Source organism: Sturnira hondurensis, unplaced genomic scaffold, assembly GCF_014824575.4.
Source record: "Sturnira hondurensis isolate 20B ecotype Veracruz unplaced genomic scaffold, ASM1482457v3 Scaffold0003874, whole genome shotgun sequence".
In the NCBI taxonomy this organism is placed as follows: domain Eukaryota; kingdom Metazoa; phylum Chordata; class Mammalia; order Chiroptera; family Phyllostomidae; genus Sturnira; species Sturnira hondurensis.
In genome coordinates, this window is record NW_028076505.1 from 857284 (window position 1) to 884903 (window position 27620).

General features: G+C 47.5%; 1 protein-coding gene and 2 pseudogenes across 1 annotated transcript; 1 reads left to right on the plus strand and 2 right to left on the minus strand.

The window, feature by feature from the left end:
- Positions 1-822: 822 nt before the first annotated feature.
- LCA5L (lebercilin LCA5 like) lies at positions 823-27445 on the minus strand. Its single transcript, XM_037042980.1, has 9 exons — positions 27294-27445; positions 22428-22741; positions 22019-22165; positions 15711-16225; positions 13054-13191; positions 6087-6171; positions 4621-4724; positions 4343-4457; positions 823-1769 (listed from the first exon to the last, which is right to left on the minus strand). Exons 2-9 carry the CDS (start codon positions 22732-22734, stop codon positions 1048-1050), a joined length of 2133 nt encoding a protein of 710 aa, XP_036898875.1. The 5' UTR covers positions 22735-22741; positions 27294-27445; the 3' UTR covers positions 823-1047.
- Positions 2256-2481, plus strand: LOC118984909 (uncharacterized; annotated as a pseudogene).
- Positions 9616-10699, minus strand: LOC118984887 (hsc70-interacting protein-like; annotated as a pseudogene).
- Positions 27446-27620: the final 175 nt, after the last annotated feature.

Sequence of the window (27620 nt, forward strand, 5' to 3'; positions counted from 1 at the left end):
CCGCGTGGGCTTCTTCCACCAAAGCCGCACTCCACCAAAAGCGCGTCTTTCTTCTTCACCTGGCCGCAGGGATCTCCATTTCTGGCAAAGCTGCGTGGTTTTCCCTTTCACCTGGCCAAGAGGAGGTCTGCACTCTGCTGAAACCGCGTGGCTCTCCCTCCTAATGGCTACAGGGGTCTACATCTTTCTAAATAGCGTGGCTCTCCCCCTCATCTGGCCAAGAGGGGGGCCTCACTCTGCTAAAGCCACATGGCTCTCTCGCAGGCACTCTCTCCGAGAAGCAGCCCCAGTTCCACCCTGGTTAGCCCCCACTCTGCTAAAGCCACATGGCTCTCAAGCAGGCCCTCTCTCAGAGAAGCAGCTCCCAATTCTAGCCTGGGTAGCCCCCACTCTGCTAAAGCCACATGGCTCTCAAGCAGGCCCTCTCTCAGAGAAGCAGCTCCCAATCCTAGCCTGGGTTTTTTCCACCACTCACTTCTCCCTGCCCCAAAACTTGGCCACAGCTATTTAACATATCTATGAAACCAGTTAAAGGTTATAGATATGTTAAATGCCATTCCAGAGGTTAGCTACAAAACTGTTGCTATGCAAAACAGCTCTCAATGGCCCTGCTCCATTCATCCCTTCCCCCAACTGACACCTGGGCGGGGGGGTGAGGACATCTCAATATTTCCTCCAATATTCCTGTACACCTTGAGTTCTGGACACCATTCCAAATCTTTTCTGGGGCCTCCCTTGGCTGCACCCTGTATCATTACCACCTTGTTTTCATGTGTTTGGTGATTTTTTTGACTGTTAAGTTTTTTTAAGCATTGTGGCAATGTCTCAGTTATAGAGAAAAAAGGTGTAGTTTGTATTTGAAATGCTGTCATTAGCTAATATACAATGGATTTAAAAAATTGGATTAGCCATTAAACAAAACCTTAGTCAATTACCCAAAGTCAGTGTGTGTACTGAAAACACAGAGAGACACACACCAAACCACAAGGTTAAAGGCGCAGAAGAACCAGACTGGCAAAGCAGAATGCAGTAGAACATCGATCTTGTTCAGATAATTATTTTTATTTTGCCTTCTGTAGGTGAAGATGACTTGATAGAGTTCACCACAGTCACTTGCGAGTCTCCGAAAGCGTTGCTGGCACAGGCCTGGCTGGGGGGCGGCTGGGGCATCTCCATGCTCTTCTGAGCCCCCTCGGGCCCTCGGGTAGCAGCGCTGGCCCGGTCACTTCTAAAGACGTGGCCTGACCCAAAGAGCTCCTCCATCAGACTGCTTTTCTTATCCCTGAACGCCGCACCTGCTGCCTTTGTTCGGGAAGACTTCCCGAAAGAGGGCTCATAGGCGCTCACAGAGTGCTCCGGCTTCAGGCCCTCCGCGCAGCCGCGCGGCTTGCCTGTGCTGGGGTTGCACTTCCTGGGACCTGGGGTCGGCCCCCCTGAAGCAGGGAGCCCGTGGTGCAAGTTTTCAGTAGCGACCGTGAATGAATAACGCTTTCTCTGTCTGAGGAGCATTTTCGTATTTGGGGCAGCGGTTTTATTCGGTGCCTCGTCCATGTCACTTATTTGTAGGCTTTGTTTAACCCCTTCTTTTGCTGCTTCGTCTCCCTGCTGGCCTCCCCGTTCAAGGTGAATGACTTGAATTCTTTCTGGTGGTAGTTCTTGTTCTTTTTCTAAAGTGATTTTCTTCCCTTGATCTGCTTTCTTCTCTCTCCGTCTTCTCGTGTGCTCCGGAGCCGCCTGCACGTCCGGAGGTTCCTCTTCCTTGGACAAATCTGTAGGAGAAAAATAATCAATTTGGGGACCTTTGAAATGAACGGACTTTTTTTTTAATTTTGAAAGATTTTATTTATTTATCTTTAGAGAGGAAGGGAAGGAGAGAGGGAGAGAAATATCAATGTATGGTTGCCTCTCATGAGTCCCCTGCTGGGAACTGGCTTGCAACCCAGGCATGTGCCCTGACTGGGAATCAAACCACGATCGTGTGGTTTGCAGGCCTGCGCTCAATCCACTGAGCTACACCAGCCAGGGCGAAATGCACGTACTTTTATTTCAAGATGGCATGCATGTTTATCACACTTCTTTACACCTCCCGACAAAGACAGTAAATGACAAAAAAGGCAAGAAAGTAAGTGTATACAGCACTGGAATACAGGCAAGGTGCTATTAACCAGCACGAAATGTTGCATTCTCCTAGAACATGCCGTATGAGTGAGAAGTATGAAACCAAAAGAAAAGTGATATTCATAAAGAAAAATCAGCAGACTGTACTTTCAGGGATCATTTCTATAGTGTGTCACTAGAGGAGTTTCTCTGAACTGAACGCGTGGAGCACCCGAAACCACGAGGAGGAGACACAGTGTCCTCTCCTGAGCGTGAAGCCGGCATTTGGTGTTGCTTTTGCAACTACCAACAGCTGTTGGTGACGATCCTTCTGCTCTTACTTTGGAAGAGTAAGTAAGAGGGAGGGAACACAATCTGAGTGGTTTCTAAAAAAAAAAAAATGGAAAAAGAAAAGAGAAAGAAAAATCTGCCTATAAGGTATTACTAGAAGTCCCAACACCACCAACTGGATGCAGTGCCAGTTAAGACAATGAGGATACTTTTCATTCACCCAACTGGCAAGTAATTTGCAGACGTGGTGAAAATATGGGGCAATTGGAGCGTCCGTTCGCCATCGGTGGGGGTGTAAGTTGGCATAGCTTATTTAGATAACAATTTGGCAGTATCTCTCACAATTTCATATGAATATAGTCCTAGCCACAACAACTGCACTTCTAGGACCAAACCTTACAACAGTACACAACGTGCAGCGTAAGGACATTACCAAGCGTGGTTAATACCAGCGAACTGGCCCGGAAGCCCGGCAGGTCCTGGTTAAATAATGACGGTACGTGCAGCCTGTGGAATTCCGGGCATTTGTGATAAAGAATGAGGACGGTGAACGCCCCGACAGGAAAGGTTTCTCAGTGTGGTGGTAAGTGAAGCAGCTGCGTCAGGAAGGGCGGTCCCTTCCCCATCCTCGCCTCCTACAGGCAAAGACACACCCGAGTCCCGATGCACAAGCCCACAGAGACCACCCACACATTCATCACACGAGACCGTTGTTTGATTACAAATCGGAATGGCCAGTCATTTGTGGGGACAGCTCTGTGGGGACAAAACTGGCAAACTTTCCATGTGAACACATTCTGAAACAAAACCATTTATGCTCCAGGCAAATAAAGAAGGAATTCTTGTAAGAGAAGAAATATGTTTCTAGAATTAGTTAGTGGTGAGCAAAGAAGCCAGCAAGATCTACAGTTAATTCTAAATGATTGTTAACGTTATGCCCTATGACCCTTAAGTGTTAAAGTTTGGAGACTGGTGAAACGCTTGTTTCCCACCTCCACTGCTGCAAGCCCACCCCCATACCTCGTCCCTTGTCTGGGTTGTGCCACCGGGCTCCAGCTGGCCTCCTCGAGGAGGCAGGTCTGGTCCCTCTGGTGCAGTGCAATCCCAGGGTGACAGCTTTGCACCAGAGACAGAGGGCCACCAGTCCAGAGGCAAGGAGGCTTAAGCATTAAAGGCCGGTGCCACCAAGACCCATGGTGCTCTCTACCCCTGTGGCAGCAAATGCCCGGTGAGCAGGTCCTTGGCTGGCCTTGGCCATGGCCTGATGGAGGTGTTGCCCTACCATGTGCCACCACCTGGGTGGGCGGAGGGCTCACTTCACCCCATAGGAGCGTTCCACCCTCACCTGTGTCCAGAGCTGCAGAGGGCTCTAGGGACCGTGGGACGGGAAATCCCGAGCACCCCATTCCGCCTAAACCTGCCGAGCAGCCCTGCCAGATGCCGCGTGCTGATGGGTTCTCTGCACCCAGGACGGGGCAGGACCTTGTCCCGACTGGGCCTTGTGCCCTCGGTCTGTGTCCAGCTTACCCCTTCCCGGAAGCCTTCAGTTAGTCTCCGCTAACCGGAGATGGCAATGCTGCCCTTCACTCATCTGGGTCTGGTTTGCCTCTCAGTTTGTCAAACCCAAACACGTTGCTGAAGGATCCATACGAGGACAGGGAACGGAGTGGCAAAGCAAGGGAATGAGGAACTGGCCGAGGAACGTGGTGGTTTCTGGCGGGCGGGGAGGGGACGTGGTTGGGAAGGGCCCACAGTGTGTTCGAGGGGACACTAATGCTCGATAGCAGCCAGCAGAGACCAGGATAGGTGCTATTTCCCAGGATAGTGGCTACGCGGTGTTAATTTTATAGTAATTCTTTGAGCAGTATGTCTTTTATGTGTACTTTTATACGCAGTAATTCACAGCTTAGGAAAATCTGTAAGAATAAATACGAATTAAAAGCTGTTAAGTTACCTTTGTGCTTTCCCTCGGCGTCTTCTTGGCTTGGTAGTTCGCTGTAGCGAGGGACCGCACGGGCTGTTTCGGTCGGCTTTTCTTTACGACCAGCGTTTCCTGTGGTCTTTTTACCCTGCAATTCAGAAAGCAGCAACACCTTGTGTTTTGGGTGTAGATGCTGTGAAATTGTACTTCGTGCAATGACTACAAATACTTCTGTGCAGCACAAGTGACTGTGGCCTGTTTTTGTGGAGGTTGGTGTAATTAGATGCTGCAGGACTTCAAATGGGCTGTACCTTAGTCATCGAAGCTGGAGCGTCTTCCGATTTCTGGGTTTCCTGATGTCTCGTACTTGTTGAAACACCTGTCCTGTCTGCTTGCACTGATTTTGTTGAAGAAACTACAGAACGGGTACATTACGCATGAGAAACATATCTGACATTGGGAAGCAATCTGATTTTTAGTATAACATTACTGACACCGTGTGACGTGATGGAACAAAGTACACTAGGTATTTTCTAAGACTTCTCAGCATGGGTTAACCATTTGTGCTGTCGTGTTTCCCCTCAGTTGCCCCTGTCTGTCTCATTTTGGGCCACAGAGTTTACGGGAGTGCCAGTGGCCGACCCCAGAGCAGGCAGGCATCGGTGGGCCTGCGCTGCCTCTGGGGGCCCGGCAGCCCGGCCTGCAGACGGGGTTCAGGGCTCAGATGCCCACGGCTGTAGGCCTGAGCCCCCCACCCAGCAGCGGAGCCACCCAGCCAGCGCCCAGGTGGCCTGGGCTGAGGTGCGTGACCATGACTTGGAAATCTGGGTCGCCCTTTCCCTGGGGTATCATTGTGGTTGAACGGCCGCCGGGCTGCACCTATCCTGGTCTCTGCGGGCTGCTATTCTGGATTATAAGCCAGAGGCCAACGAGGGAAAGTGAGGGAAGCCGAGGCTGCGGCCTTCCAGAGTGGCACAGTTACTTCCACTGAACCAGGGCGGGTGCCCCTGTTGGGCCATCCTGAGTTGGGTGTTTCCCTGGGGGCCCTTGTGGGGCTGAAAGTAAGGACGCCTCGTCCGGAGGGAAAAGTGCTACTGGGGAACGAAGAGGTACAGACTAGGGGCCACGGCAGCAGCAGAGGCGACCTCACAAATGGGGTGCCGGGCAGAAGAAGCCAGACACAAAGGAGCAGCCCGGATGACTCTGCATCTAAGAAGTTGTTACTGTTGGGACAGCTGGGACTCAGCAGCTGCCTCAGGCCAGGGATGCGGGCGACTGAGCGCAAAGGGGGCACGAAGGCGCCTCCCCCCACCCCCCACATGGCCGTGACCCCATCCTGACTGCGGCGGTGGTTATGTGGGAATAGACACGCATTTGTCAAAACCCATCGCCTGGCGCACTTAAAATGGGTGCCTTGTAGCGAGGCAAACTCTACCTAAATAAAGTTGGTTTTCAAATCCACACCCTGGCTAATAGATACTCTTAGAAAGTTCAATGTTTGGCATCCACGTGGCTTCAAGCCGAAAGTTCTCTCCTTCGACCTGCAGTGAGAACACACGGGACTGAGCAGAAGGTGGGGAGGCAGGAATGCGCATTTCTCGGTTCTTTTCCAGCTGTTTCAACCCCGGCAGTTTCTTTATTCTCCTGAAGTCACAAAATGTGTTTTAATGCCTAATAAAGTGATTTTTAAAATATCCATTATTTTGGTGATATAAGTTAGGCAACTCTGACTAGACTCTTAAGAATAGATTTTTGAGGAAAAATAATCAAAACATACCTTTTGGATAATCTTCTCTGTCATGTATATTTTTCAGTATCCGATTAGCGTAGATGTTTTTAATTTCAAGCTCTCTATCCTTCTCCTAAAGAGAACCACAATACCAATTTTTCTATAAACATTTGCTTTTATCAGCCTTGATTTCTTCTAGAAAGCAATTTAAGTGAGTTCAGGATTCTCTGAGTAAAATCTATAATTCTAGCAGAAATAGAAATAGGCCATATCACTGTATTTCATTCCTGACATCAAGAAGCACTTTTTCACAGAGTGACAGACTATTGTGATTGGGACAACAGTTTTGAAAAGTTTCCAAGCCAGCTTCTTCCACTTCTTCCCATCCCCTGACATTTGTCATCCATGTTGTCATTTGAGCCAATTAAAGTACATAAAAAAGAATGAAATCTCACCGTTTGTGACAGCAGAGATGGACCTAGAGGGTATTATGCTAAGTGAGCTAAGTCAGCCAGAGACAAATACCACATAATTTCACTTGTTTGTGAAACCTAATGAACAAAATAAGTGAACAAACAAAATAGAAACAGACGCAGGCACAGTGGTGGACAGAGGAGGGGTTGGGGGCTGGGTGACAAAAGTGAGGGGCTGAGAAGTATGAACTGGCAGTTACGGGACGGTCGTGGGGATGCAACGCGCAGCACAGGGAATACAGTTGGGAGTGTTCTAACAACTATGTGTGGTGCCAGGTGGGCGCTGGAAATACCCGGGAGGGGGACACTTTATAAAGCGTATGATTGTCCAATCACTGGGCTGTACACCTGAAACCAGCACAAAATAACATTGGAAGTCAACTGCAATTGAAAAATAAACTTAAAAAATAAACTAGACGAGCAACTCCACCCTCAGTCCCGCTACCCACACTCCGCACAGCCGTGGCCGGCGCAGACAGCTCTCCTTGGTCACGGAGCGCGCCACCAGGCAGGCCTGCGTTCACGTGGCCGGGCACGGACGCCACCACTCAGCTTCAAATCCCAATTTTCTCTTTAAAGTCTTGGCCAAACGAAAGGTTCGAAACCCTAGCTTGTTGAGGAAAAACCAGATCTGATTAAGTACCAAGCACGCCTTCCTACACATACATCACGTCTTTTTGTGAGCCTGTCAGACTCAAGACCACTGAGTTCTAGTCAGAACCGGTCGACAGGAGGTGGGCCTGCAAGTTCAGGTGTCCCCCACCTCTGGTCGGAGAGGAGAGCCCGGGAGGGAAGGGTCCGGTGGTGGGGCCCAGGGAGAGACAGAAGAGACCTTCATAGTTGGAGGGGCAAGTTTTTTAAAAAAATTATTTCTTTATTTATTTTTAAAATATATTTTATTGATTATGCCATTACAGTTGTCCCATTCCCCCCTTCACTCCCCTCCACCCTGCACACCCCTCCCCCACCATTCCCCCTTTTGTTCATGTCCATGTGTCACAAGTTCTTTAGATTCTGTATTTCCCATAGTATTCCTGCCCTTCCCCCTGTCTATTTTCTACCTACTGTCTATGCTACTTATTCTCTGTACCTTCTCCCCCCTTCTCCTCCTCCCACTCCCCTGTTGCTAACCCTCCATGTGATCTCCATTTCTATGGTTCCGCTCCTGATCTAGCTGTCCTCTTAGTTTGCTTTTGTTGTAGGTGTGGTTTGTTAATAACTGTGAGTTTGCTGTCCTTTCACTGTTCATATTTTTCATCTTCTTTTTCTTAGATAAGTCCCTTGAACATTTCATATAATAAAGGCTTGGTGATGATGAACTCCTTGAATTTGACCTTATCTGAGAAGCACTTTATCTGCTGGAGGGGCAAGTTTTCGATTATCTGCAAAATTCAGTTAGAGGGTCAGTATGCCCTTCAGCCCCAGGGAGCAAGAGGGGCAGGTCAAGAGCTACTGACTGACAGGTATAGGATGGCTGCTGGGGCCATGAGGAGGTAACAGGAAGGACAGTGCTTCACACGTGGAACAAAGGTTTAAGTGGTGGGTCACAGCCCTGACTGGTGTGGCTCAGTGGATTGAGCCCTGGTCTGTGAACCAAAGGGTGGCTAGTTTGATTCCTGGTCAGGGCACATGCCCGGGTGCAGGCCGGTCCTTGGTCGGGGTTGCATGAGAAGCAACCATACACTGATGTTTCTCTCTTTCCCTTTCTCCCTCTCTTCCTCTCTGTCTAAAAGTGAATAAAAAACAAACAAACAAACAAACAAAACCATTAGTTAGTGGTGGGTCACAGAGCTGGGCCTGGGTCCAGAACCAAAGACAACAGGTTCAGAACACCATCCACGATACTTGTGGGTGAGTTCAATTGGTTAATCAAGAGAAACAGTAAGAAGAAAATCCATGTCTAGGAACACTCAGGGAATGCCTGTGGACTCTTCGTAGGGAAGGACACATGCTCAGAGTTCAAGGGGAAGTCGTGGTGTGGAGCCACAGTGAGGCCAGCACAGAGGGCTTCTGGGAATTGGAGAGGGAACGAGGTCTGCACAGACACCACCTTTTTGGCAGGGGTAAGCCTGTAGCCTGGACATCAGCTGGGGTGCAGGACCTCGCTCAAAGCCGCGGGAGCCTGACACCTGTGCCCTCACTGCGGCCCATAGCCTAGACATGGAGTGTGACCTAGACTCAGGGCTGGGCGACTCTCCGCCGTCCACTCCCATAACTTTCCTCTTGTAAAATGCAAACCGTGTCCCCGCTAATCACGAACTCCCCGAGCCCTGGGAAACCACCGCGGTGCCCTGTTTCGTGACTGTGACCACTCACTCCAGGTACTTCGTGTAAGTGGAATCACACAGTGTTTGTCTTTTTGTGACGGGCTGACTTGGCTCAGCATGCTGTCCTTGAGGTTCACCCAGGCCGTAGCACGTGTCAGAGTTCCCTCCCCTTAAAGGCTGACCCAACTCCAGTGTTTCGTATATAAAGCATTGCCCTTACCCCTTCACCCCGGCAAATGCAGTAAGCAAAATCAACTTGTAATGGTGTTTCTCTGATATTATAGCAGCACTGGAAAATCAGCTTTGTTTTCATCATCATTTGGATTTTTCGGGAATGCTTTTCAATTTGTTTGCATTTCCTTTTGCTTCATAATATGCAAAATATTTACAAGGTTCCAAAGTCATGTTTACCAAGAAGATAGTCCAGAAATCTGGGTTCTATAACCATCTCTTCTACCGTAGTCCTTACCCTACTTCCATTTTTACCCTGCTATTGTTTTTCTTTTGAAAATACAGGCTAATATGTGGATATATTTGTATCGCCTCCTTTTCTTTTTTCCCTTTTTTTAGTAAAGAGGAATGTAGGGTTTAACACCCCCGTTTAATTTGTTTTTACGTATTTTTAAGATTTAAAAGCGTTCAAACTTTCTAACTCCCAGTAGGAAAACATTGCCTGAAAGAATACTGTAGCGCAAATCACATCTTGCAGCTGCTTATGGGGCACAGGGGCGGGAACTTTCTTCAAGTCCCCGCCCCCAGCCTTACTCACAAGGTGAGAGGGGCCCCAGGTTGTATTACTGTGACATCCATGGGGTGATCCAAGTTGCTTTTCCTTCGTCAAGGGCTTGACCTGTCAGAAGGGTGTGACGCTTGACCCACAGGTTTGGCTGACAATTCACCGATGAGATTCATAGCCTTTGGGTTGCTCTGACATTTTGACATATTTGCCAGGTTCTGAGCCCCGTCCTGGAAGGCCACCATGACTTTTGGATCTTGCGTGACGGCAAGAACCTCTGGATTCCTGAGAATTTCACTGGGCGCAGGCATTGCTGCGATTCGAGGCAGGCCTCCGGGAAGGCCACCTGGGAAAGAGCTGTACTGCGCTCCTGACTGTCATCTGGCTCCGCCCTCCCTCTGGGCTCTCTCAAGTTCTTCCAGAGCCTTCTTAACCCTTTCCACCCTTCCTTTGATCTCTCGCTCTTCACGGCTCTGCTCATACTTGCCCCGATGTTCTGCAGCTTCCTGGGCCCTGGGTTGAGCTTCTTTCAGCATTCAGCACCTTCATCATAATCCAATTCACACGCAAGCGCAAGATCCTGGGCTGCTTCTTCCCAAAGACCCAGAGGTCTGTGTGCTGTCCCTCGCCCTTTACATGGCTGAGCTGAACCAGGGCTTATTGCAACAGCTCTGTCACAGTCTCGGATGGCGGCATGTGGCTTCTGCAATGTGATGAAGACGACGCTGGCTCTCCTGCTACACAGAATGGCCAAGCGAGGATTCAGCTTGATGGCACCTGTGAACACGTCAATGGCTTTCTGTAGCTCACCATTGTTCAGGGCCTCGATGGCAGACACTTTTTTATTGTTTGCCTGTTCCCTCATCTCAGTCACCTCTACATTTTCACCTTCCATTTCTTGCGGGCATCAGTGTCTGCGTCAATCACATCCTCATTGTCAATTGCCAGATCACTTTCCTCGCTTGATGGTTTGTTAGTCTGTCTTTAGGTCTCCCTCCACCTTCTACTGTTTTTTCTTCCTAATTTTCTTGTGATTTGATTTTATGAGTAGCAGGTGGTACTTTACCTCCCATGCTCTCTACCCACTCCCTAAGGAAGCACATGGGATGCAGAATGCCTGGATCCCCTGTACACACTTTCAGGAAGGCCTGAGGCTCGAAGCTTGCTCAGTTTGCAGGGACCCATGGCCGGGGAGCGGTGGGAGGCAGCAGGCGCGGCTTAGGTTGCTAACTCGGCATGGGCTGCATCCCCTCCTTTTCATAAATAGCAGCATACTACACACTTTCCTCTGCCTTCCTTTCTTGACTTATCAACGTATCCTGGAGATTATTCCTATTATTCCAATCCATACTATTGTATGGATTCCTCATTTCTCTTTACACATGCACAGAAATGCATTGTGTGTAGGTTTATTTACTCTTTAAAAATAATTTGGATTCTACTATATATAGGATTTTGTATCTTTCTTTTCATTAAGCATTTCAGTATTTCTCCTGTTAAATTTAAAAAAAAATTTAATTGTTCAAGCACAGTTTTCTGCCTTTTACCCCCATCCCAGCCCATCCCCCAGCTCTCCCCACCTCCCTCCTGTTTCCACCCCCTTGTGTTAAATTGTTTTTAATGACTACATACTATTTACATGCATGCATATGGTGACATATGAAAGCACAAAATTTATGTTAAAATTCCTTGATTGTGTCTCCTAGTGTGAGTGTGTGTGTGTGTGTATGTGTGTGTACGTTTGCCTCAACAAGTGGATCTTAAAGCTTTTTCCGTTAGCTTCCTAAGCTGGTTGCTCTGGTCACGTACAGGGAACTGTTCTGTGTGGCATGGCGAATGTAGCCCAGTCCTACCAGAAAAGTGACAGGTGTGAGTCAGCACACAGGAAGCCAGACCCAAGGATCGGCTTTCCCGTGGGAAACCAGGCCTGCATTGCACCTAGGCTGCTCTGAGTCTTGCTTTTTACTAAAACTCCCTCATCCTGGATTGAGGCAGCAAATGTTTATCTCTAAAGTAGCTTCCTAAAGTCTGTACTAAACCTTCCAAGTATGGAGTGTAACCAGTTAAACCACCCCTCTCCCTGATCTGTAATATCCTTTTCTTTCTAACTAACATGTAATTAGCAACATTCTTTCCTCTGTTATCTGTGGGGGACAGTGAAGGCTGGCGTCACAGCTGAGGCTTGACAAAGCCGCACTGCTTGTATCTGCTAGGCAGATCAAGCCAGCAGCTGACGACAGCCGGAACCTGGAACCCGGAACCTGCAGGGGTTGAGCAGGAGACAGATAACCGCCGGCTTCAGCTGAATGCACTGTAACTTTTGCAGAAGACAGAAGTATCAGTTAGATAGCCTAGGAATGTAACCGTCTGTGCCTGCAGCATCTCCCTAAGTTTGCAAGCCATCCTCGAGCTCTGTCTAACCAACTCCTATCAAATGGGTGCAGAGACCATGTTCAGGGCTCTTTGTCTCTCTGTCAGAGGACAATGTCCCACCTGGTCCCCTATGTTGTGTTTTTCTTCATCTCCCATTGACCCCACTCAGGGACCCCCACTCCGCACTGGTCTTGGCAGTTATCTGTAAAAAGTAATCACCTACAGCAAACCTGTGCATAGTAAATGAGGACCATCCTTGATGTAATGTACCCAGAAAAGCAATAAAAGCCTGTCTAGGCAGGGGTCAGAGCCTTCTCTCACTTAGAGAGCGGCCATGCTGTCCCTCTTTCTCCACAGGACTTCTGCAGGCTGTGTGAATTTGTTCATTGCAGCCACGACACATGGACCCCGCGGGCCAGAGTCTGTGTCAGTCATGCCCAAGTTGGGGCGCAGTCCACTCTCTGAAGTTCCCTGAGACTCCACAGAAGGAAGAACCCACTCTTTCTTTCCTTGCTCTACAAAAGGAAAACCAACACCACTCTCCCCCTCACCCTCTTCTGCCTCTGAGTGCTCTCAAGGCTCCCAGGAAACGTCCTAACAATGTTCTTGCCTCAAAGAATCAAGCTTAGATGAAGCTTTGCTAGATGAAGCTTGATGAAGCCATATTTACGTTTCTTAAGTGTCTTATCTAGCTTTCCAGCTTGTTGGACATTTTAGAAATCTGGAAGGCAGACATAGCAAAAGTCTGAAAAAGTACTTTTAATCCTCATTTTTAAAACACTTTAAAAGACAGTTTTTAAAGCCTATTTGCAAATTACTCTAATGCTATAAGTTAATTTTTAAATTAAAAAACTTACACTGGGTTCCATTAAAATATTAAGAAAATACAATAATATTACATCATGTGATGAAATAAAAATATTACAAAGTGCTGTCAACGAATAGAAGAGAGAGCTACTTTTGCTAATGGAGTGCATGTTTACCAGGCTGCTAATGCATCTTAATAATTCCAGGTCCTCCATCTGGTCATACGGCTGTAGGGAAAACCATTGCGAGACGCACTCCCCAAGTTAAATAATTTAAAGATGTAATAGGCATGAACAGCTCTGGCAATTTGGGAAGCACAGTTTCACAGATTTTGTTACATTTTGCTTGAAAAGAGGTACCTTAAGTTTTTGGTGGAGGCGTCTGACTTCCTTTTGCAGAGTCTCCTTAGCCGTCTCGGCAGCTAACGTCTTCTGGCTCTCGACGGCCAGCTGCCGACCGAAGGCTCTGGTCTTCAGCCTCAGCTGCTTCTCTAAGTTCTGAAAACAGTGGGTATTTCAACTCTTCTGTAACCAGCGCACTTTTATGAAAAGCTTCCGCTTAAAGGAACTAATTACCTTTATGACAAGTGCGAATTTTTAATACAGTTTTAGTGATGACTTGTATAGGGGATAGAGTAGAAATAAATACAACCACAAAAAGCCAAAATCTCAGATCATGACTTTAAAGAATAAACATCGTGTTTTGAGCCTAATGTTTTTATGTTCTGGAATTTGATAAAACAGTTTTTGAACACGTTCTGAAAATCAATACACGTAATCAGTGTCACCTGTTAAACTGAGATAGTCCTGCTGACAGGAAGGACTCTGCCACCTTGGCGTCGTGCACAGAGTCCTCACCTGACAGGTCAATAAGCTCTTGGACACCGTTACTTCAAGTGAACGATGTATAATGAAACCAACTGATATAAATTAGAGCTGCATTCCCATGGCATAGTTCTGGTCATAAAAACATCACCAACCCTCTAAATAAAGACCAAATACATCCTAATATTAAACATTGACATAAATGTGAGCTACCCATACATTTAAGAAAAATGAATAGAAACCAGGTTAATTCTTTTCCAACCCTCTGATTCCAGTTCAGGGTCATGTGTGGCCAACAGCTGAGGGTTCCAGTTGGGACCAACCTGGACAGGATGCCCTTCCAGGGCAGGGTACACTCACACCCACACCCACTCACACTGGGACACGGGAGACACACCGAGTCCCCTCAAGTGCACACCTCTGGGGTGCAGGAGGAAACTGGGGTCCCCAGAGAAAGCCCACGCAGCCTGGGGGGAGGAAATTCCTTAGGGACGAACTCCTCACGGGCAGCGGCGCCCGCCAGGAACCCGAGATCTTTTTCTCATCGATGTTGTGATGAAACGGTGTTGAACGAAACATTACTTGAGGACCTGCTGTATTCTTTAAAAATCTTCAGAGCCTCTCTTTCTGAAGGGCTGTGCAGCATCAGTGCAGCCCACCGTGGACTGCAGTTCGGATAACTGGGACGGAGGCTGTCACAGGGACTCATGGGGCCACACACAGACGGGGGACAGCCGAGTCAGCTTGCACGCTGCCCACACACAGGACTGGTGGCTGCAGGCTCACCTCTCGGGAAGGAGGACTGTGCCCCCGGAGAGCTGCTTGGTTGGGCCTTTGACGGAGGCATGGCCAAAGGCCTTTTCTCTCTTTCACTTTTTTCATAAAGTGTCATTTCCCTCATTACAATATTAGTTCCTTTTCATTAAAGGAGAGTGGGAAATATGGTAAGCTAAAACAATGAAATAGTCACTAAAAACCCCACTCCTTAAAATACTAACCTTAAAAAAATACATGTTTGGGCCCACATTCCGAACCCCTCCCCCCATAAAATGCCCTACAACCAAGTGGAATTCCCCACACAACCAAGTACTTCTAATAAGAAAACGCTCCACTTCTTGAATTCCCTTTGTTTTGCTTATAGATATAAAAACATGTAGATGAGATAAAAATACATGTACTTCTACGTGACAGACACATGCTAATATGGACCCGATATTCCCTGTAAGACTTCATAAAAGAATTGTGATATCCTACTTGCGTGAGTGAAAACAAAGTTTCTCATTATTTTCTGTTGCTCACATGTCCATTTTAGGTGAGAACATTCTCTTTGAAAATAGAGGAGGATGTTACCAAAGAAGAGATAACTGAGATTTAAAAAGTGAGTGAAATGAATTGATATTTTCTAGTTATTTCAAAATCATAGAAAATACTGATTTCTTACCATAGTGTATTAAAGAATTAAATGGTAAATTAATTCCACTTATATGTTTATGTCTAAAGAGACCAAAACTATCTGATAGAAAATAAGCAGAATTCTCATTATAATCAAGGTGTTCTGACAAATTATCCCTCAAATGGAATCCCCACGCTTTGGACAACCATGCGTTGCCAAGGAAAATCAGTCCATTTGTTTCTTCACATATTTGAATTCCTTTTCCCTCTTGGTTCTCAGGATTATTATGTGGGGAAAGTTTCTGTTTCTAAAATACCAAAAATGCCTACGAGGTGGTGACCGGACAAACTGATGAGGGAGAACATAAGGACAGGGAGTGAAGGGATGTGCCCTGAGGTTTTTAGGGAAGCAGCCTGTCAATAAAGAGTTTGAAGAAGAGGGTTGGTTTCTCAGGCACGTTGTATACAACACAGCCCAGCCCAGAACAGCACAGCACAACCCAGCCCTCTCAGCGGTGAAAGGTCTCTGCTCAGGAGCGAACCGCCCCGCCCAGACAAAGCGCCCCTAATGGAAGGGCCCTGCTCCCTGTTACAGAAGGGCCCTTCCAGATCTGGGCTCTTTCTGCCTCGCCTTCCAGCCGACCTCCACACAGTGTTTCCTGCCCCCTAGTGGACAACAGCGGTGAAGGCTGCAGGGCTCGGCCCGTGGCGAGGCTTTGTTACGCCGGGGTGCGAAAGCGCACGCGCCCCTTTGTATCAAGTCTGGAACCTGAAGGTGTCCAGGCCTCTGCAATACAGACCTGTAGTTTTTGGTCATTTTCCTCCATTTTTGTTGTAAGAATGGCCAATCTTTGGGTAAGTTCTTCCCTCTCTGCAAGACTTTTGTCCTCGGAAAGTGCCTGGAGCGCCTGCAAGGCGTCTTTGGTCTTCAGCAGCTCGCTGTCCGTGTCTCGAAGTTTCCTGGATACAGTTCTTTCCTTTTCTCTGGATTTCCTGAGCAGCTGCCTTAAATTTTTAACTTCATTCTGATGTTTAACCATAATCTGAGGCACATTATTCTGTGAAGTCTCATATTTTCCTATAGCTTTCAAGTGCCTAAACTGAAGTTGTTTCAAAAACTGGTTTTCTACAACCGTGGCTTCCAATTTACGGTGTATATCAGTTAGTTCGTTTTTTAGTTCTTTAATTCTGTGGAGCCTTGCTGAGAGTATGCGATGAGTCACGGCCTCTCTTCTCTGGGCAATTGTGCTGATTTTAGAATTAAAGAACGATGCATTCCAGTTGTGCTTTTTGTCAGCTGAGATTTCCTTCTGGCCTGTGAAGCAGATAACCCAGTTTGTCACTGGTAATATCTCCATCTCTATAGATATGCAGATATGCAAATATAAATGTGTGATACCCCCCGCATAGACATGCATACTCATGAAAACTGAAAGGGACAGCACTAATGTTTGATGAGTACCCTGCTTAGGCTGGGTGCTGTATGCATAATATCCCGTTTACTACATTAGGTGGGCAGTAGTTTATTTTATAGCTGGACATTTTAAGTCTGCTGTCCAGGGCTCCGCAACTACAAAGTGACAGTGGATTGAAAACCAGGTCTTCTCTGACTCTGAAACCTATACTTATGTCTTGTATAAAGCTACACTAAAATTCATGATAAGAGGTAACATTTATTAAGTGCCTACCGTATGTCAGCTGTTGAACTAAATGCTTTATACAGATTATAAATCCTCTAACAGTGTTATGGGGTAAGGAGCGTGTAACGTGGGAGCCCAGTATTACGTAAGAAGATCTCACACACTCAGAAGGACCCTTTAGAAGCCGTCACACTGCGTGAGTATATACATGCGGACATTCCATTTCTCAGTAAATCCAACAAAGACCATTTTCCCCTATTACTTCGGCACTAAATTAAGTGGATAGGGGGCTTATGTTCAGGAGTATATTTTAAACAAAATGTTTCTAAACAATATTATAGCAAACTTACAAGTACTAAGTTTCTATAATTGAATTTGAGAATGCCAAATGTGTGTGTAACATCACTGTATTGTTATCCCATTTAATTATTTATTCCTTAAAATATCAATTTGCTGTTCCATTTATTTATGCATTTATTGGTTGATTCTTGTATGTGCCCTGACCAGGGATTGAACCTGCAGCCTTGGCGTATCTGGATGATGCTCTAACCAACTGAGCTACCGGGCCAGGGCCTATTATACCATTTTAAAGATGAACAAACTGATGCTTAGCAATGTCACTTGGCAAAGGGCACAAGGCTAGTAAGTGGGGCAGAACCCAGGTCTGTGTGCCTACGCCACTGCCCCATGTCGACGTGCCTTTGTATGATATGTATGTATGCACATGTGTGCCTCTGTGTATGTAAACATATGTGAATAGGCATGTGTAGATACAGTGGTAACTCATTGTTAATTCCTTCTGGAACTCAGGACAGGTGCTGAAACCGATGAGTACTGAACTGTTTTCGAGCCACCTACTGCGAGACTGACCCATGGACCTCTGTTTCATTGTGAGGGAGGGGTGCTGAGTGGCGAGCAAGCACCGAGTGCAGAAACTTTTTTCCTCGTCAAATTGAGACCACAGTTTGATGAGTTCTGAAGCCAACAAGTGCTGAGGCATGACTGAATTAGTATATCTACTGTCTGAGAGAGAGAGGTTGAAACTGAACTGTACAATCTAAAATACCTGGTCCTCATCCTGGAGAGAGAAGGGAACGTCATGCCCAAGGTCACTGGAGTCCTTAGGGTCTTGGCCAAGCGTGGACACATCTCTGAGACCTGGCCTAGTATGTTTGGTATGGGGAAGTGATTCTCCTGGGATGGAAGCAGTGAGCCAGGAGAAGCAGAGGGTGCTTGTTGGGGGTAAAGCGTTTGAATCTGGGCTGTGACGGATCACAGGGATTTGACCGCCAGCACAGTATATGCATCACATCAAGAATTGACCAACTGTCTTTACAAATGTGCCTCCAGTGGTATTTATTTTCCCACTGGTAACAACTTAGGAGGGGCTGTGGTTGGATATTTGAGTATTTTGGGGTCAGCTTGTGAGGACAATGGAAACCAGAAGGCAGAGCAGGCCAGACTCTGTGACACACACATCAGAAGGCCAGGGACATGGGCCACGGTTGTGGCCAGGTCACCACCTGCATGGTCTGGGCACTAGACCCAGGCCATGTGGGTTAGAACAGGGGGGAGTGACTCCCATGTTTCACACCATGTCCAGCAGGACTGAACTTGATCTCCAACTTGCAATGTCTTCCAGCTCTTGGGTGAGGTGGCCCTGGACAGGAGAGGGAGTTCCTGGAGACTAGAAGGGTGAGGGGTGGGGGTCCCATGGGCAGTGAGGCTTGTGTCCCTGTCTCATGTGTGTTCAAGTGACTGGAGGGCGGGCAGTTGGAGTGGGTGGGCCCCTGGGGACTAACCCCCAGCCCTGGGGCACCGTCCAGGCCACGGGTGGGCATGTGCACAGAGCACAAGGGGGCTTTGAAGAGAGGAGCTGTTACCCTTTTATAGGTCACATAGGCTTCGACAGGGAACACGTAAGTGAAGAAAATGAAGGACCAGAGGCCCCCCCCACCAAATGATCTTGTCTGCATTGCTGGGCCGGTCTGAGAGGATGAGCCAGTGTGCTTCAGAAAAGGCAGATGCACCACTTGGTGCTTGAGTGGCAGACGGCAAATTCATCATATGTATATGTATCTATCTCACATATACTTACATCACTATAAAGCTTACAGAAAATTAAACTATAATTTAATCCCTAATGATTTTATATCTCATTATCCTAACCTATACATAATAAGGGTAAGACTTACAATTTCTCTTTCATTTCACACAGTTAAAGCAGATTTAGCTCAATGATAAAAACACTTATTTTTTTAAAATCTTTACCCAAGGACATTTTTTTTTTCATTAAAGAGAGAGAGAGGGAGGGAAAGAGAGATTGATGTGAGGGAGAAACATCAATTGGTTGCTTTCTTTTATGCACCCAGATGGGGGATTGAACTCATAACGTGGGTATGTGCCCTAATCGGGAGTTGAACCTGTGACCTTTTGGTCTACAGGATGATACTCCAACCAAATGAGCCACACAGACCAGGGCAGGATACTTAATTTTTAAACCACTGAACTAAAACACTCAATTTAGGTTACTTCATCAAAGATGTGCACATTTAAGTCCTTAATGAACCAAAAAGGCACTTTTCACATTACGTACAAGGCACTGTGCTCTTCTGAACAGTTCTAAGGAGGTGCCTACAGTCTCCCTTCACCGGCTCCAGCTTGCTCCCTCCTAGGGTCACCCTCACCCCCAACGCCTCCCGTTTGAAGGGCTACTGTCCTCCTGGCCCGTGCTGTTTCCTTCCCCTGGCCTCCCTGGCCTCGTCTAGTCCCCCTCCTGGCCGTTTCCCTTTGGTTCAGTGTCTCGTTCCCTTCTCGAGGCCTCCGCGCCTTCAGTCTGGTTCTGCTCCTTCCCCGGGGCTGTGTTCCCACTCACTCCTGGTGGCCCGCCCTCCACCAGGTTCCTCTCTTCCAGGTAACACTGTATTTCCCTTAAGGGACAAGCCCTTTTGCACCGAGGACCAGCATAAGGGGAGGGGCCAAGAGAGGACCGTTGCCCTTTCTGCTCTCCACAGTTCCTGGCGTCAGTCTGTCGGGGAGTCTCTCCACCACCCCCTTCCACCTACAGCTGAGTACAGACAGCAGGGCAAACGGTGTCCCCCACCCGATGTGGTAAGAGGACCTCCTTCCAGGATGCCGGTTATTTCGGAACGACTATCACACATTTTAGCATTGTACTGACAAAGCACATTAAAGAAGGACATACAGGGGTGAGCAAGAGTAGGTTTATAGTTGTGAGTGTGCAAAACACAGAGTTTATTCTTGTATCATTATTTATTAATTGTTGTATTGTTTTCCATACAAATTGTAAAACCTACTTTTTGCCTCACTCTGTATAATTGAAAGAGTGCTAAAAACACATTTTCTACAGAAGAAGGAAATAACCAGCTTTTGAAAATTAAATTGTAGAAATATATTGCTTGCTATTTATCTTTTATTTCAGAGAAAGGGGGAGGGAGGGAGGAAGAGAGGGAGAGAAACACTGATGTGGGAGAGACACGTCAGTTGCCTCTCACACGCCCCCAACCAGGGTCCTGACCCACAACCCAGGCCTGTGCTCTGACTGGGAATCAAACCTGTGACCTTTCAGTTCAGAGGCTGGTGCTCAACCCACTGAACCACACCAGCCAGGGCTGATGTTCCTGTTCTTTAGCGAATTCCAGGTCTCCATTGGTGGCCCCTGATCCAGTGTTCCCAGCCCCCAAGGGAACTTTCAACACATGAGAAAGTTGAGCAGACACTGAACGCCCACTTGAGACAGGGCTGCGCTGGCTAGAAGATTAAGCCTCTTTGGGTTAGAATTCTATTAATTACTTGCTGCTTAAATTTCTTTGACTAACACATGCAAAACATGAACTGTAAGAGAACAACAGAATGAAAGGATAAACCAAGGTAATGATTTATCATTCTGTGACCAAGCTTAATGTTACAACAAGTGTTTTAAGTTCATAATGCACCCTCAGGAGCATATAATTTGAGTTAAAGAGGCACCTAGCCCTGGCTGGTGTAGCTCGGTGAATTTAGCGCCAGCCTGCAAACAAAAGGGTTGCCAGTTCGATTCTCAGTCAGGGTGCATACCTGGGTTGTGGGCCAGGTTTCCTGTGAGGGCCATGTGAGGGGCAACCACACACTGATGTTTCTCTCTCTCTCTCTTACTCCTTCCCTTCCCCTTTCTCTAAATAAATAAAATCTTTAAAAAAGGTGCATCCAATATTTAAAATAATTTCAGAGTATTCTATTCGTACACAAAGGAGTCCCCTTCAGAATTTTGACAGGTCAGGTGGCTGAGTTAATTTAGCTTGCTCCCGATTTATGAACAGGCATCTTGCATAAAACACATAACACACAGTAAGTATCTGTGGAACAAATAAATGAGGAATTGAGTTTTAAGAGTTAAAATTTAAGCTGCTTAGAACTCAAAATGGAGTTCATTCATCATAGAAAGTTTCACAAGTGCTCACTGTCTTCTTCCTGTTTCGCCAAGCGCAGACTCAGGAGAACACGCGGCAGGGACCCGAGATCCCTGGTCGTACACCAGGAAGGGGCCACCCCTTCCCGAATTTGGGGGTTGTATTTTTAAAGGTGCATGTATGGTATTTTCCATGGCGCTTCCCTCCCAGTGTGGTCAGGGACAGCAGATTTGAATCAAAGCATAGTTTTTGAAATAAATATGACTATTCACACTAAGTGACATAAATAAAGATCAGTCTCATGTCCATTTAAATCAGGTTTGTGTTGGCAAGTCAGTTTTGGTGCCAAAGATTGGAGAAATGTTTGGTGTTCGGAGCTTCGTGTGTTTCAAGTGCAGCTCAGGCCTGAGCAGCTGCGGAAGCTGACTGACTGCCCTGTGTGTGTTCTGCTGAGCCTGGTGACCACTCCCAAACGCCGAGCCCGCTGGGAGGGCAGGAGCCTCACTTTGCATCTCCTGTCCTTGGCCTTGCCTTCTAGTGAAGGGGCTTCTAACCTTTTAAGAATCTGCTGAAAGCTGTGGGCCCTTCTCCCTAGAACAGTTCACAAAGGCAAACAGGCAGAAACAATGGTAGCCGGCTGACAGGCATGGGTCTTAGATTCAGAATCCCTGCTCTCTAGCTGGGAAGAGGGGGGAACTGAAGATGCTAGATGGCCCAGAAGTGGCACGGAGGGTCCTAGTCAGGCTGGGAGTGACAGCTGGATGTGCCCTCTGCCCCCCACTCCCCGGGCTCTGTTTTCCAGCTGTTGACTGTCACTCTCACGGTCACAGGGGGAAAGAGTCTGGTGTTTCTGGCATAAGGAATAGGTGTGAGCCCAGGACTGCCTACCCTCAGGGGAGGCAGGAGGGAGGAGACCGGGGCTTTCAGGGGGCTGGTTCTAATTTGGACAGTTAGGAGCTGATGGTAACAGTACTTCTAAAATCCACCAGGAAATGACATTATCAACAACCTTTGGAGCCATCTCTGTCTCCAAAGACTACCTTTGCCAGTATGCCTCACCGGACTTGGAGACCATCTTGTTGGGCTGTTGAGGCAGGAATGTATAGTTCATTGGTAATTCAAACTGTGATTCTTCAGCGGAGAAGAAAGGCAAGAAGCCAGTGAAATCCAGGTATAGCGGTGCTCTGTAACAGGGCCACCTGTCAACTAAAAATGGAGCCAACCTCACTAGTAGGCCCCAGTAGTAAGCCGTGCAAGAGGGCGTTGCATTTTACACCTAACTTTCTGTTATTTTGTAGTTATTCTTACTTCCTCTATTTCCTAACTCCTTCAATAACACTCCACTTAGAATGCACATGTACAATATGGAGAAATTATAAAACTGTATGGGCGGCTTCTAATATTAGTGCATGAAATAATGTCATTGTCACCACACCTTTGGGCTCAGTTGGGACGTTTAGCTTCTTACCTTTAGGTTGGGAGACTTTAGAAACGCAGTTTTTCTTCTCCTCCTTTCCCCTCTTTACCGCAGGCTTCTCTGAATAATTGTTATGAGCGGCTGTTTCCGAACATTCAGAGAGAAAGTCCTCCGAATAATCGTCGTAAGAACTCAGACTCCGGAAGGAGCATGGGGACCGGCTCCTGGAGGAGGCGCTGTGGTTCCCAGCAGCCGGACTGGGGCTGCCCCGGGGCTCTGCCGACAGCCTGCAGTTCTCGGAGGCCACGCTGGCGAAATGCTTGCCCGCGTGGGTTTCTGCGGTGGCGGCCAAGGGCATGGCAGACCTGGCAGAAGGAAAGCATCTTTAGATGTGTAGCTGCTGACTTTGAAACAAACCGACACGCTCTATGGCGTGTAACTATAATGAATCATTAAGAATGTGAAACACCACCTTATTTTGAAGTACTTTCTGGAAACATTTCAGTTTGGTTGTTACGTTTTATATTTTTCTACATAAAATAGAGGACGTCCAAGCCTAGACTTTGGTGAAATTGTATCCACAGGTGACATAAGACAGAGTTCATATCGGGTAGACACTGAGGACAGTTTATGAGTTAGTGAATCATACCCCTGCTCTCTCGGCCTGGCTGCCTGTTGGAATGTTTTTTGCCTTGGTCAGAGCTGAAGAAAGTGACAGCATTCGCTGGGTCTGGGTGTCCCCCCCGACCTCCCCTCCCCGTGTTCGTCCAGGTGCACGTGCTGAGGGTGAGATCGCACACCTCTGAGCTTAAGCACGGAGATTAGGGTTGATCTATGTGACCGACGATTGTACGGTTTTGTGTGCTTTGGTTCAGGAAATTTGCATTTTTGTGTTTTACCTAGGCCACTATAACATGAATGAGATTCCCCTGATTACATTCAGCGTGGTCACAGAAGCAGCAGTTCAGAAAAACATGCCGATTTGCACAAGAAAATCATCCAGGGGTGGAAGAAAACGCACCAAGTGAATAATTTCCATGTGTTTAGCAAACAACGAATCATATTTTCAATGATACAAAGAACGAACTTTTACAAATAATGGATTTGGAAGAATCAAACTGAGTTTGTCTCGTTGTTATACAGGGCCTGGCAGAAGGAAGGCCTGCTTGAGTGTGGTTGGTAGGGTAATAATGTGGGTGTAACGATTTATAGTTTTATTTTGAACATCTCACATAAAATGTCATATGCTGGGCTTGAGTGTGGTATACAGAATTACATGCTTATAATTTTGTAATTAAAAAAGGGTGTTGTTTGTGCCGACCCCTGTATGTTTAACTCTTCAATGTGAAAAGTAAAAATATTATTTGGGAACTAAGCAATAGTACAGTAGACTTCAAAGAAATACATTTAAAAGATAAAAACTTGAAATTTGATAAAAAATGAAATTTGATGGTGTGGCCCTAATATCTAATCAGGGGCATATAGTGTCACACAGTCAAAAGTCCCCGTAACCAAAGGCCACGACTGGAAACTAATTGAAGACCCACACAGATTCACACTTCTTCTGTGTAGGGGCTTTAATTCAAACCAAGTACAAGTTAAAGCAATCTGAACACAGTAGTTCTTCATTTACGGATCACGAATGCCTTAGAGAGAACAGGAAATCAGGCACCAGAAGGCGGCAAAGGACGCCCTGAATAAAGCAGCTTCCGTCGGAAACCAGGCAACACCGCATCTCCAGCCGCTGCCCCAGGCTCAGCAACCCCGCCCTCTCCACACCCGCCCGCCACCGCCGCAGTCTGAAACACAGCAGTCCGCCTCCCGGGCCTCTAACAGGAATCTTTTTCCCTTTAGTATTCTCAACTCTTCTGCTTTTTCTCAAGAAAGCAAAAGAGAAATCAGCCATCATCAGGTCCTTGCCAATAGGAATCTAATACCACTCACTCTACTCAGATGTTTCCCCTCCTAAATGCTTTTCCTCTTTCTGCATCTGCTTCACTTCGTAGCTTTCTCCTCTCCTGGTGAGACACATCGGCAGCTCAGAATCTCCCTGCTGCAGGAATCCCGGCCCAGACCTTTGTCTGAGCAACCTTTAGCATTATACTTAGTATTTAATGCTTTGACTTCTTACGAGCTGCGTTCACATCCTGTAATCCCAGCCGCACGAAGGGAAGAGGCTCAGACAGGTTACGGTTGTTCATGAACATGAGTGTCCACGTTTTCCAGCTTCAAGGTCAGGGCTGTTTTCATAAAGTGTCACGATGGCAAACTACACACCGGTGGTGACATCGCACAGTCCTAAATAGGGACTGGGCTGCCCAGCATTCTGCCTTGTTGCTGTGGCGGAAGCGTAGGCAAAGACCCTGATTTCTGAAGCTCTGTGTCTGGATTAAGAGACCCCGAGGACCACAAACGTCCCGCTGCACCCCTCGAAGTCCTGTTGGTCCTCGTCTCCGGGAGCCCCCTGTCCCCACCTCTTCTTGCTCACAACCTTGGCCCCTGACTTCCTTCCTATGCTTCTAGACAAAACCGGATCACCTGAACAATGGTTGCTAATCCTCGGAATAATTTGCTTTTTGACCAGTTGTTCCTGATACGAGCTAGACTTTGGCCGCCCTCCCCCCTCCCGCACCTCGGACCACTCCTTGGCCAGCATTGCGCGATAAAGGCTCGGTCGAGAGTGTTTTTCGTGTCATGGTAGAAGATGGCCCCACTGCTACAATGCTGGGAGTGTGCACCTACAATGCAGGTGGCAGAAATCTGAAGGCTGACAGACTTGGGTTTGAATCTGGGTCGGTCACTTAGTGGTCTTGGCCATTTGTAAAATGTGAATAAGAAGCCGATTTCACAGGGTTATTACGGGGGAAATGAGACTGGAAATGCCCCTCCCAGTACTGGCCACCCACACGGTAAGCAATCAACAAACAGAGGTCCCGCTCCTCAGGAGGGCCCTTCTGGGACAGCTGGCACCAGGGTGCCCTCAGCAGCCCAGGGACCCTTATGCCTGTGTGGGACAGAAGCGACCAAGAGCCAGCCCGTTTCTCCATCGAATGCCTCACCTCCANGGCAGAAATCTGAAGGCTGACAGACTTGGGTTTGAATCTGGGTCGGTCACTTAGTGGTCTTGGCCATTTGTAAAATGTGAATAAGAAGCCGATTTCACAGGGTTATTACGGGGGAAATGAGACTGGAAATGCCCCTCCCAGTACTGGCCACCCACACGGTAAGCAATCATCAAACAGAGGTCCCCCTCCTCAGGAGGGCCCTTCTGGGACAGCTGGCACCAGGGTGCCCTCAGCAGCCCAGGGACCCTTATGCCTGTGTGGGACAGACGCGACCAAGAGCCAGCCCGTTTCTCCATCGAATGCCTCACCTCCAATGACTCCTTCAGCAGCCTCAGGAGACTGAAAACTCCCTGAAGGTAGACATGGGCCGTCCTGGTCGTCACTCCAGGCCTGGTGTGCTGCTGCCGCAGGACCACTACCAGTGAATGCCTGGAGGGGGACCACACCCCCCCACCGTGCACTGTGTGCCAGGCACAGAGGCAGGAGCCCCACCCGCCGTTAGTTTCTTGGCCATGGCGACAGGGCTGGAGAACAGGCGTCATGAACGCTGTTTTACAGACGAGCAAACTACGCCTCTGAAAGGTCAAGTAGCTCGTCCAAGGCCACAAAGAGTGTGGGAGCTGAGTTCTGGATCCGGGTCTGTCTGCCTTGAAAGTTCTTCTCTCTGCTCCACGCTGCTCTGCGGAAGCCCTGCAGAAGCACATGCTATTTGGCTTGCACGATTTTACCCCTGTTCTAGAGTTCAAAACCTTGCACGGTGTTGCACATAACCGCATACTCCTTGATATTTTAGATTAATCGGTGTAACGCACTCCAGATCTGCTGCGATGGGGACAGTGAGCCGATGGACGCCGTCAGGTTGGGGGGAGGGAGTGGTGCCCTTTTCCATCTCTAAACTGGAATGCTGAGGCCTAGGCCTGGCTGCACTGCACCAACGGTTCTAGAGATTCCCTCTGAATCTCAGGTGCACCAAGGGCTGGAACTGCTGACTGTCCTGTGTCACACAGTGCAGGGTGCCACCCTGGTCTCTAGTTTAATAAACGTTCATATAACAAGCGCAAAATACCAGTTTTCTCCTTGACCTGACAAAAACTGGCTGACAATGAGTCCCAGGCCTGTAACTACACTTTCAAGTTGATTGCATTGTTTTACAGTGTCTCTGTATTAACATAAATTGGCTATACCTCACCACTGTTATCAGTAAAAACATATGGCTTTCTGATTATGTGGCGCATTATTGAAAAATCCAGGTCTTAGGCCAACTGCCTCACGTTATTCTTAATTAACTGGCAAATTAAAAGCTTAGGCAAAGAATGTTTACTTAGTGTCTGCTGGGCACTGAGGTTATGAAGACAGCCAACCTCTGCCTTGGGGGATTTGAAAATAAGCCAAGTTGGCAATCACGTAATTGATGCTTCTGGTCAGCATGCTGGTTTCCGATGCATGAGATTTACGGCGGTGCCCGGGTCAGGTGCGGCATCGGCATTTCAAACCACCAGTGTTTACAGTGCAATGCTGCCTGTGTTTATTGCGCTTGGAGCGTAATTTCAGCATGTCGCTATCGCCATTGGGTTTATGGTAGTTTCTTTACTGTTACGGCTCAGAAACACACCCACGATTAAAATCACTGTTCTAAATGGAGAAACAGCTGACGATGTTTTTCTGGAGCACACCATGGCAAAGCGGTATCTCCCTGTAAAGATAATAGACTTGTATATCATGTTCGCTGACTTGTAGAATTAGAATGAGAACATCAAGAACGAGAAATACACCTAGACCACTCAGTTCTGCTTTTGCCACAAGGTGGAGAAATGAACACCTGCTAAAATGTTCAAAATGAATGAATGCACACCTGTCGTTCTCTATCGACCTTTCCAAAGACGCCGGGAGATCAGCTGTGCGTTCTGGGCGGAGGGCTCTTCACACTTCAGCATTTATGAGGTTTCCAGGTTAGTACTTTCTGACATGCTTTGGTCTCCTTTTAAGCAAATAATATATTGCAAAAAACCTAGAATGATATTATAGAAACAAAGGGTTAAGACCTCACAAATAACTATGGAAACCTGGAGTAAGATACAGGGGAAGAAAAGTGGACGCTTAATAAATGAGGAGGAGCAACGGGCTGGACATCTGTTTAGGACTCAGAACAAAGGCGAATCCTTATTTCATTCCAACAGCA

Excerpts from the sequence above, each read along its gene's own strand:
- LCA5L (XM_037042980.1), bottom strand. The coding sequence starts at position 22,734 with ATGCCCTTGGCCGCCACCGCAGAAACCCACGCGGGCAAGCATTTCGCC. Across the intron at positions 22,166-22,427 it reads TAAAGTCTCCCAACCTAAAG|TTGACAGGTGGCCCTGTTAC; the intron begins GTAAGAAGCTAA and ends CTCCATTTTTAG. Across the intron at positions 16,226-22,018 it reads CAAGATGGTCTCCAAGTCCG|GCCAGAAGGAAATCTCAGCT; the intron begins GTGAGGCATACT and ends TCTGCTTCACAG.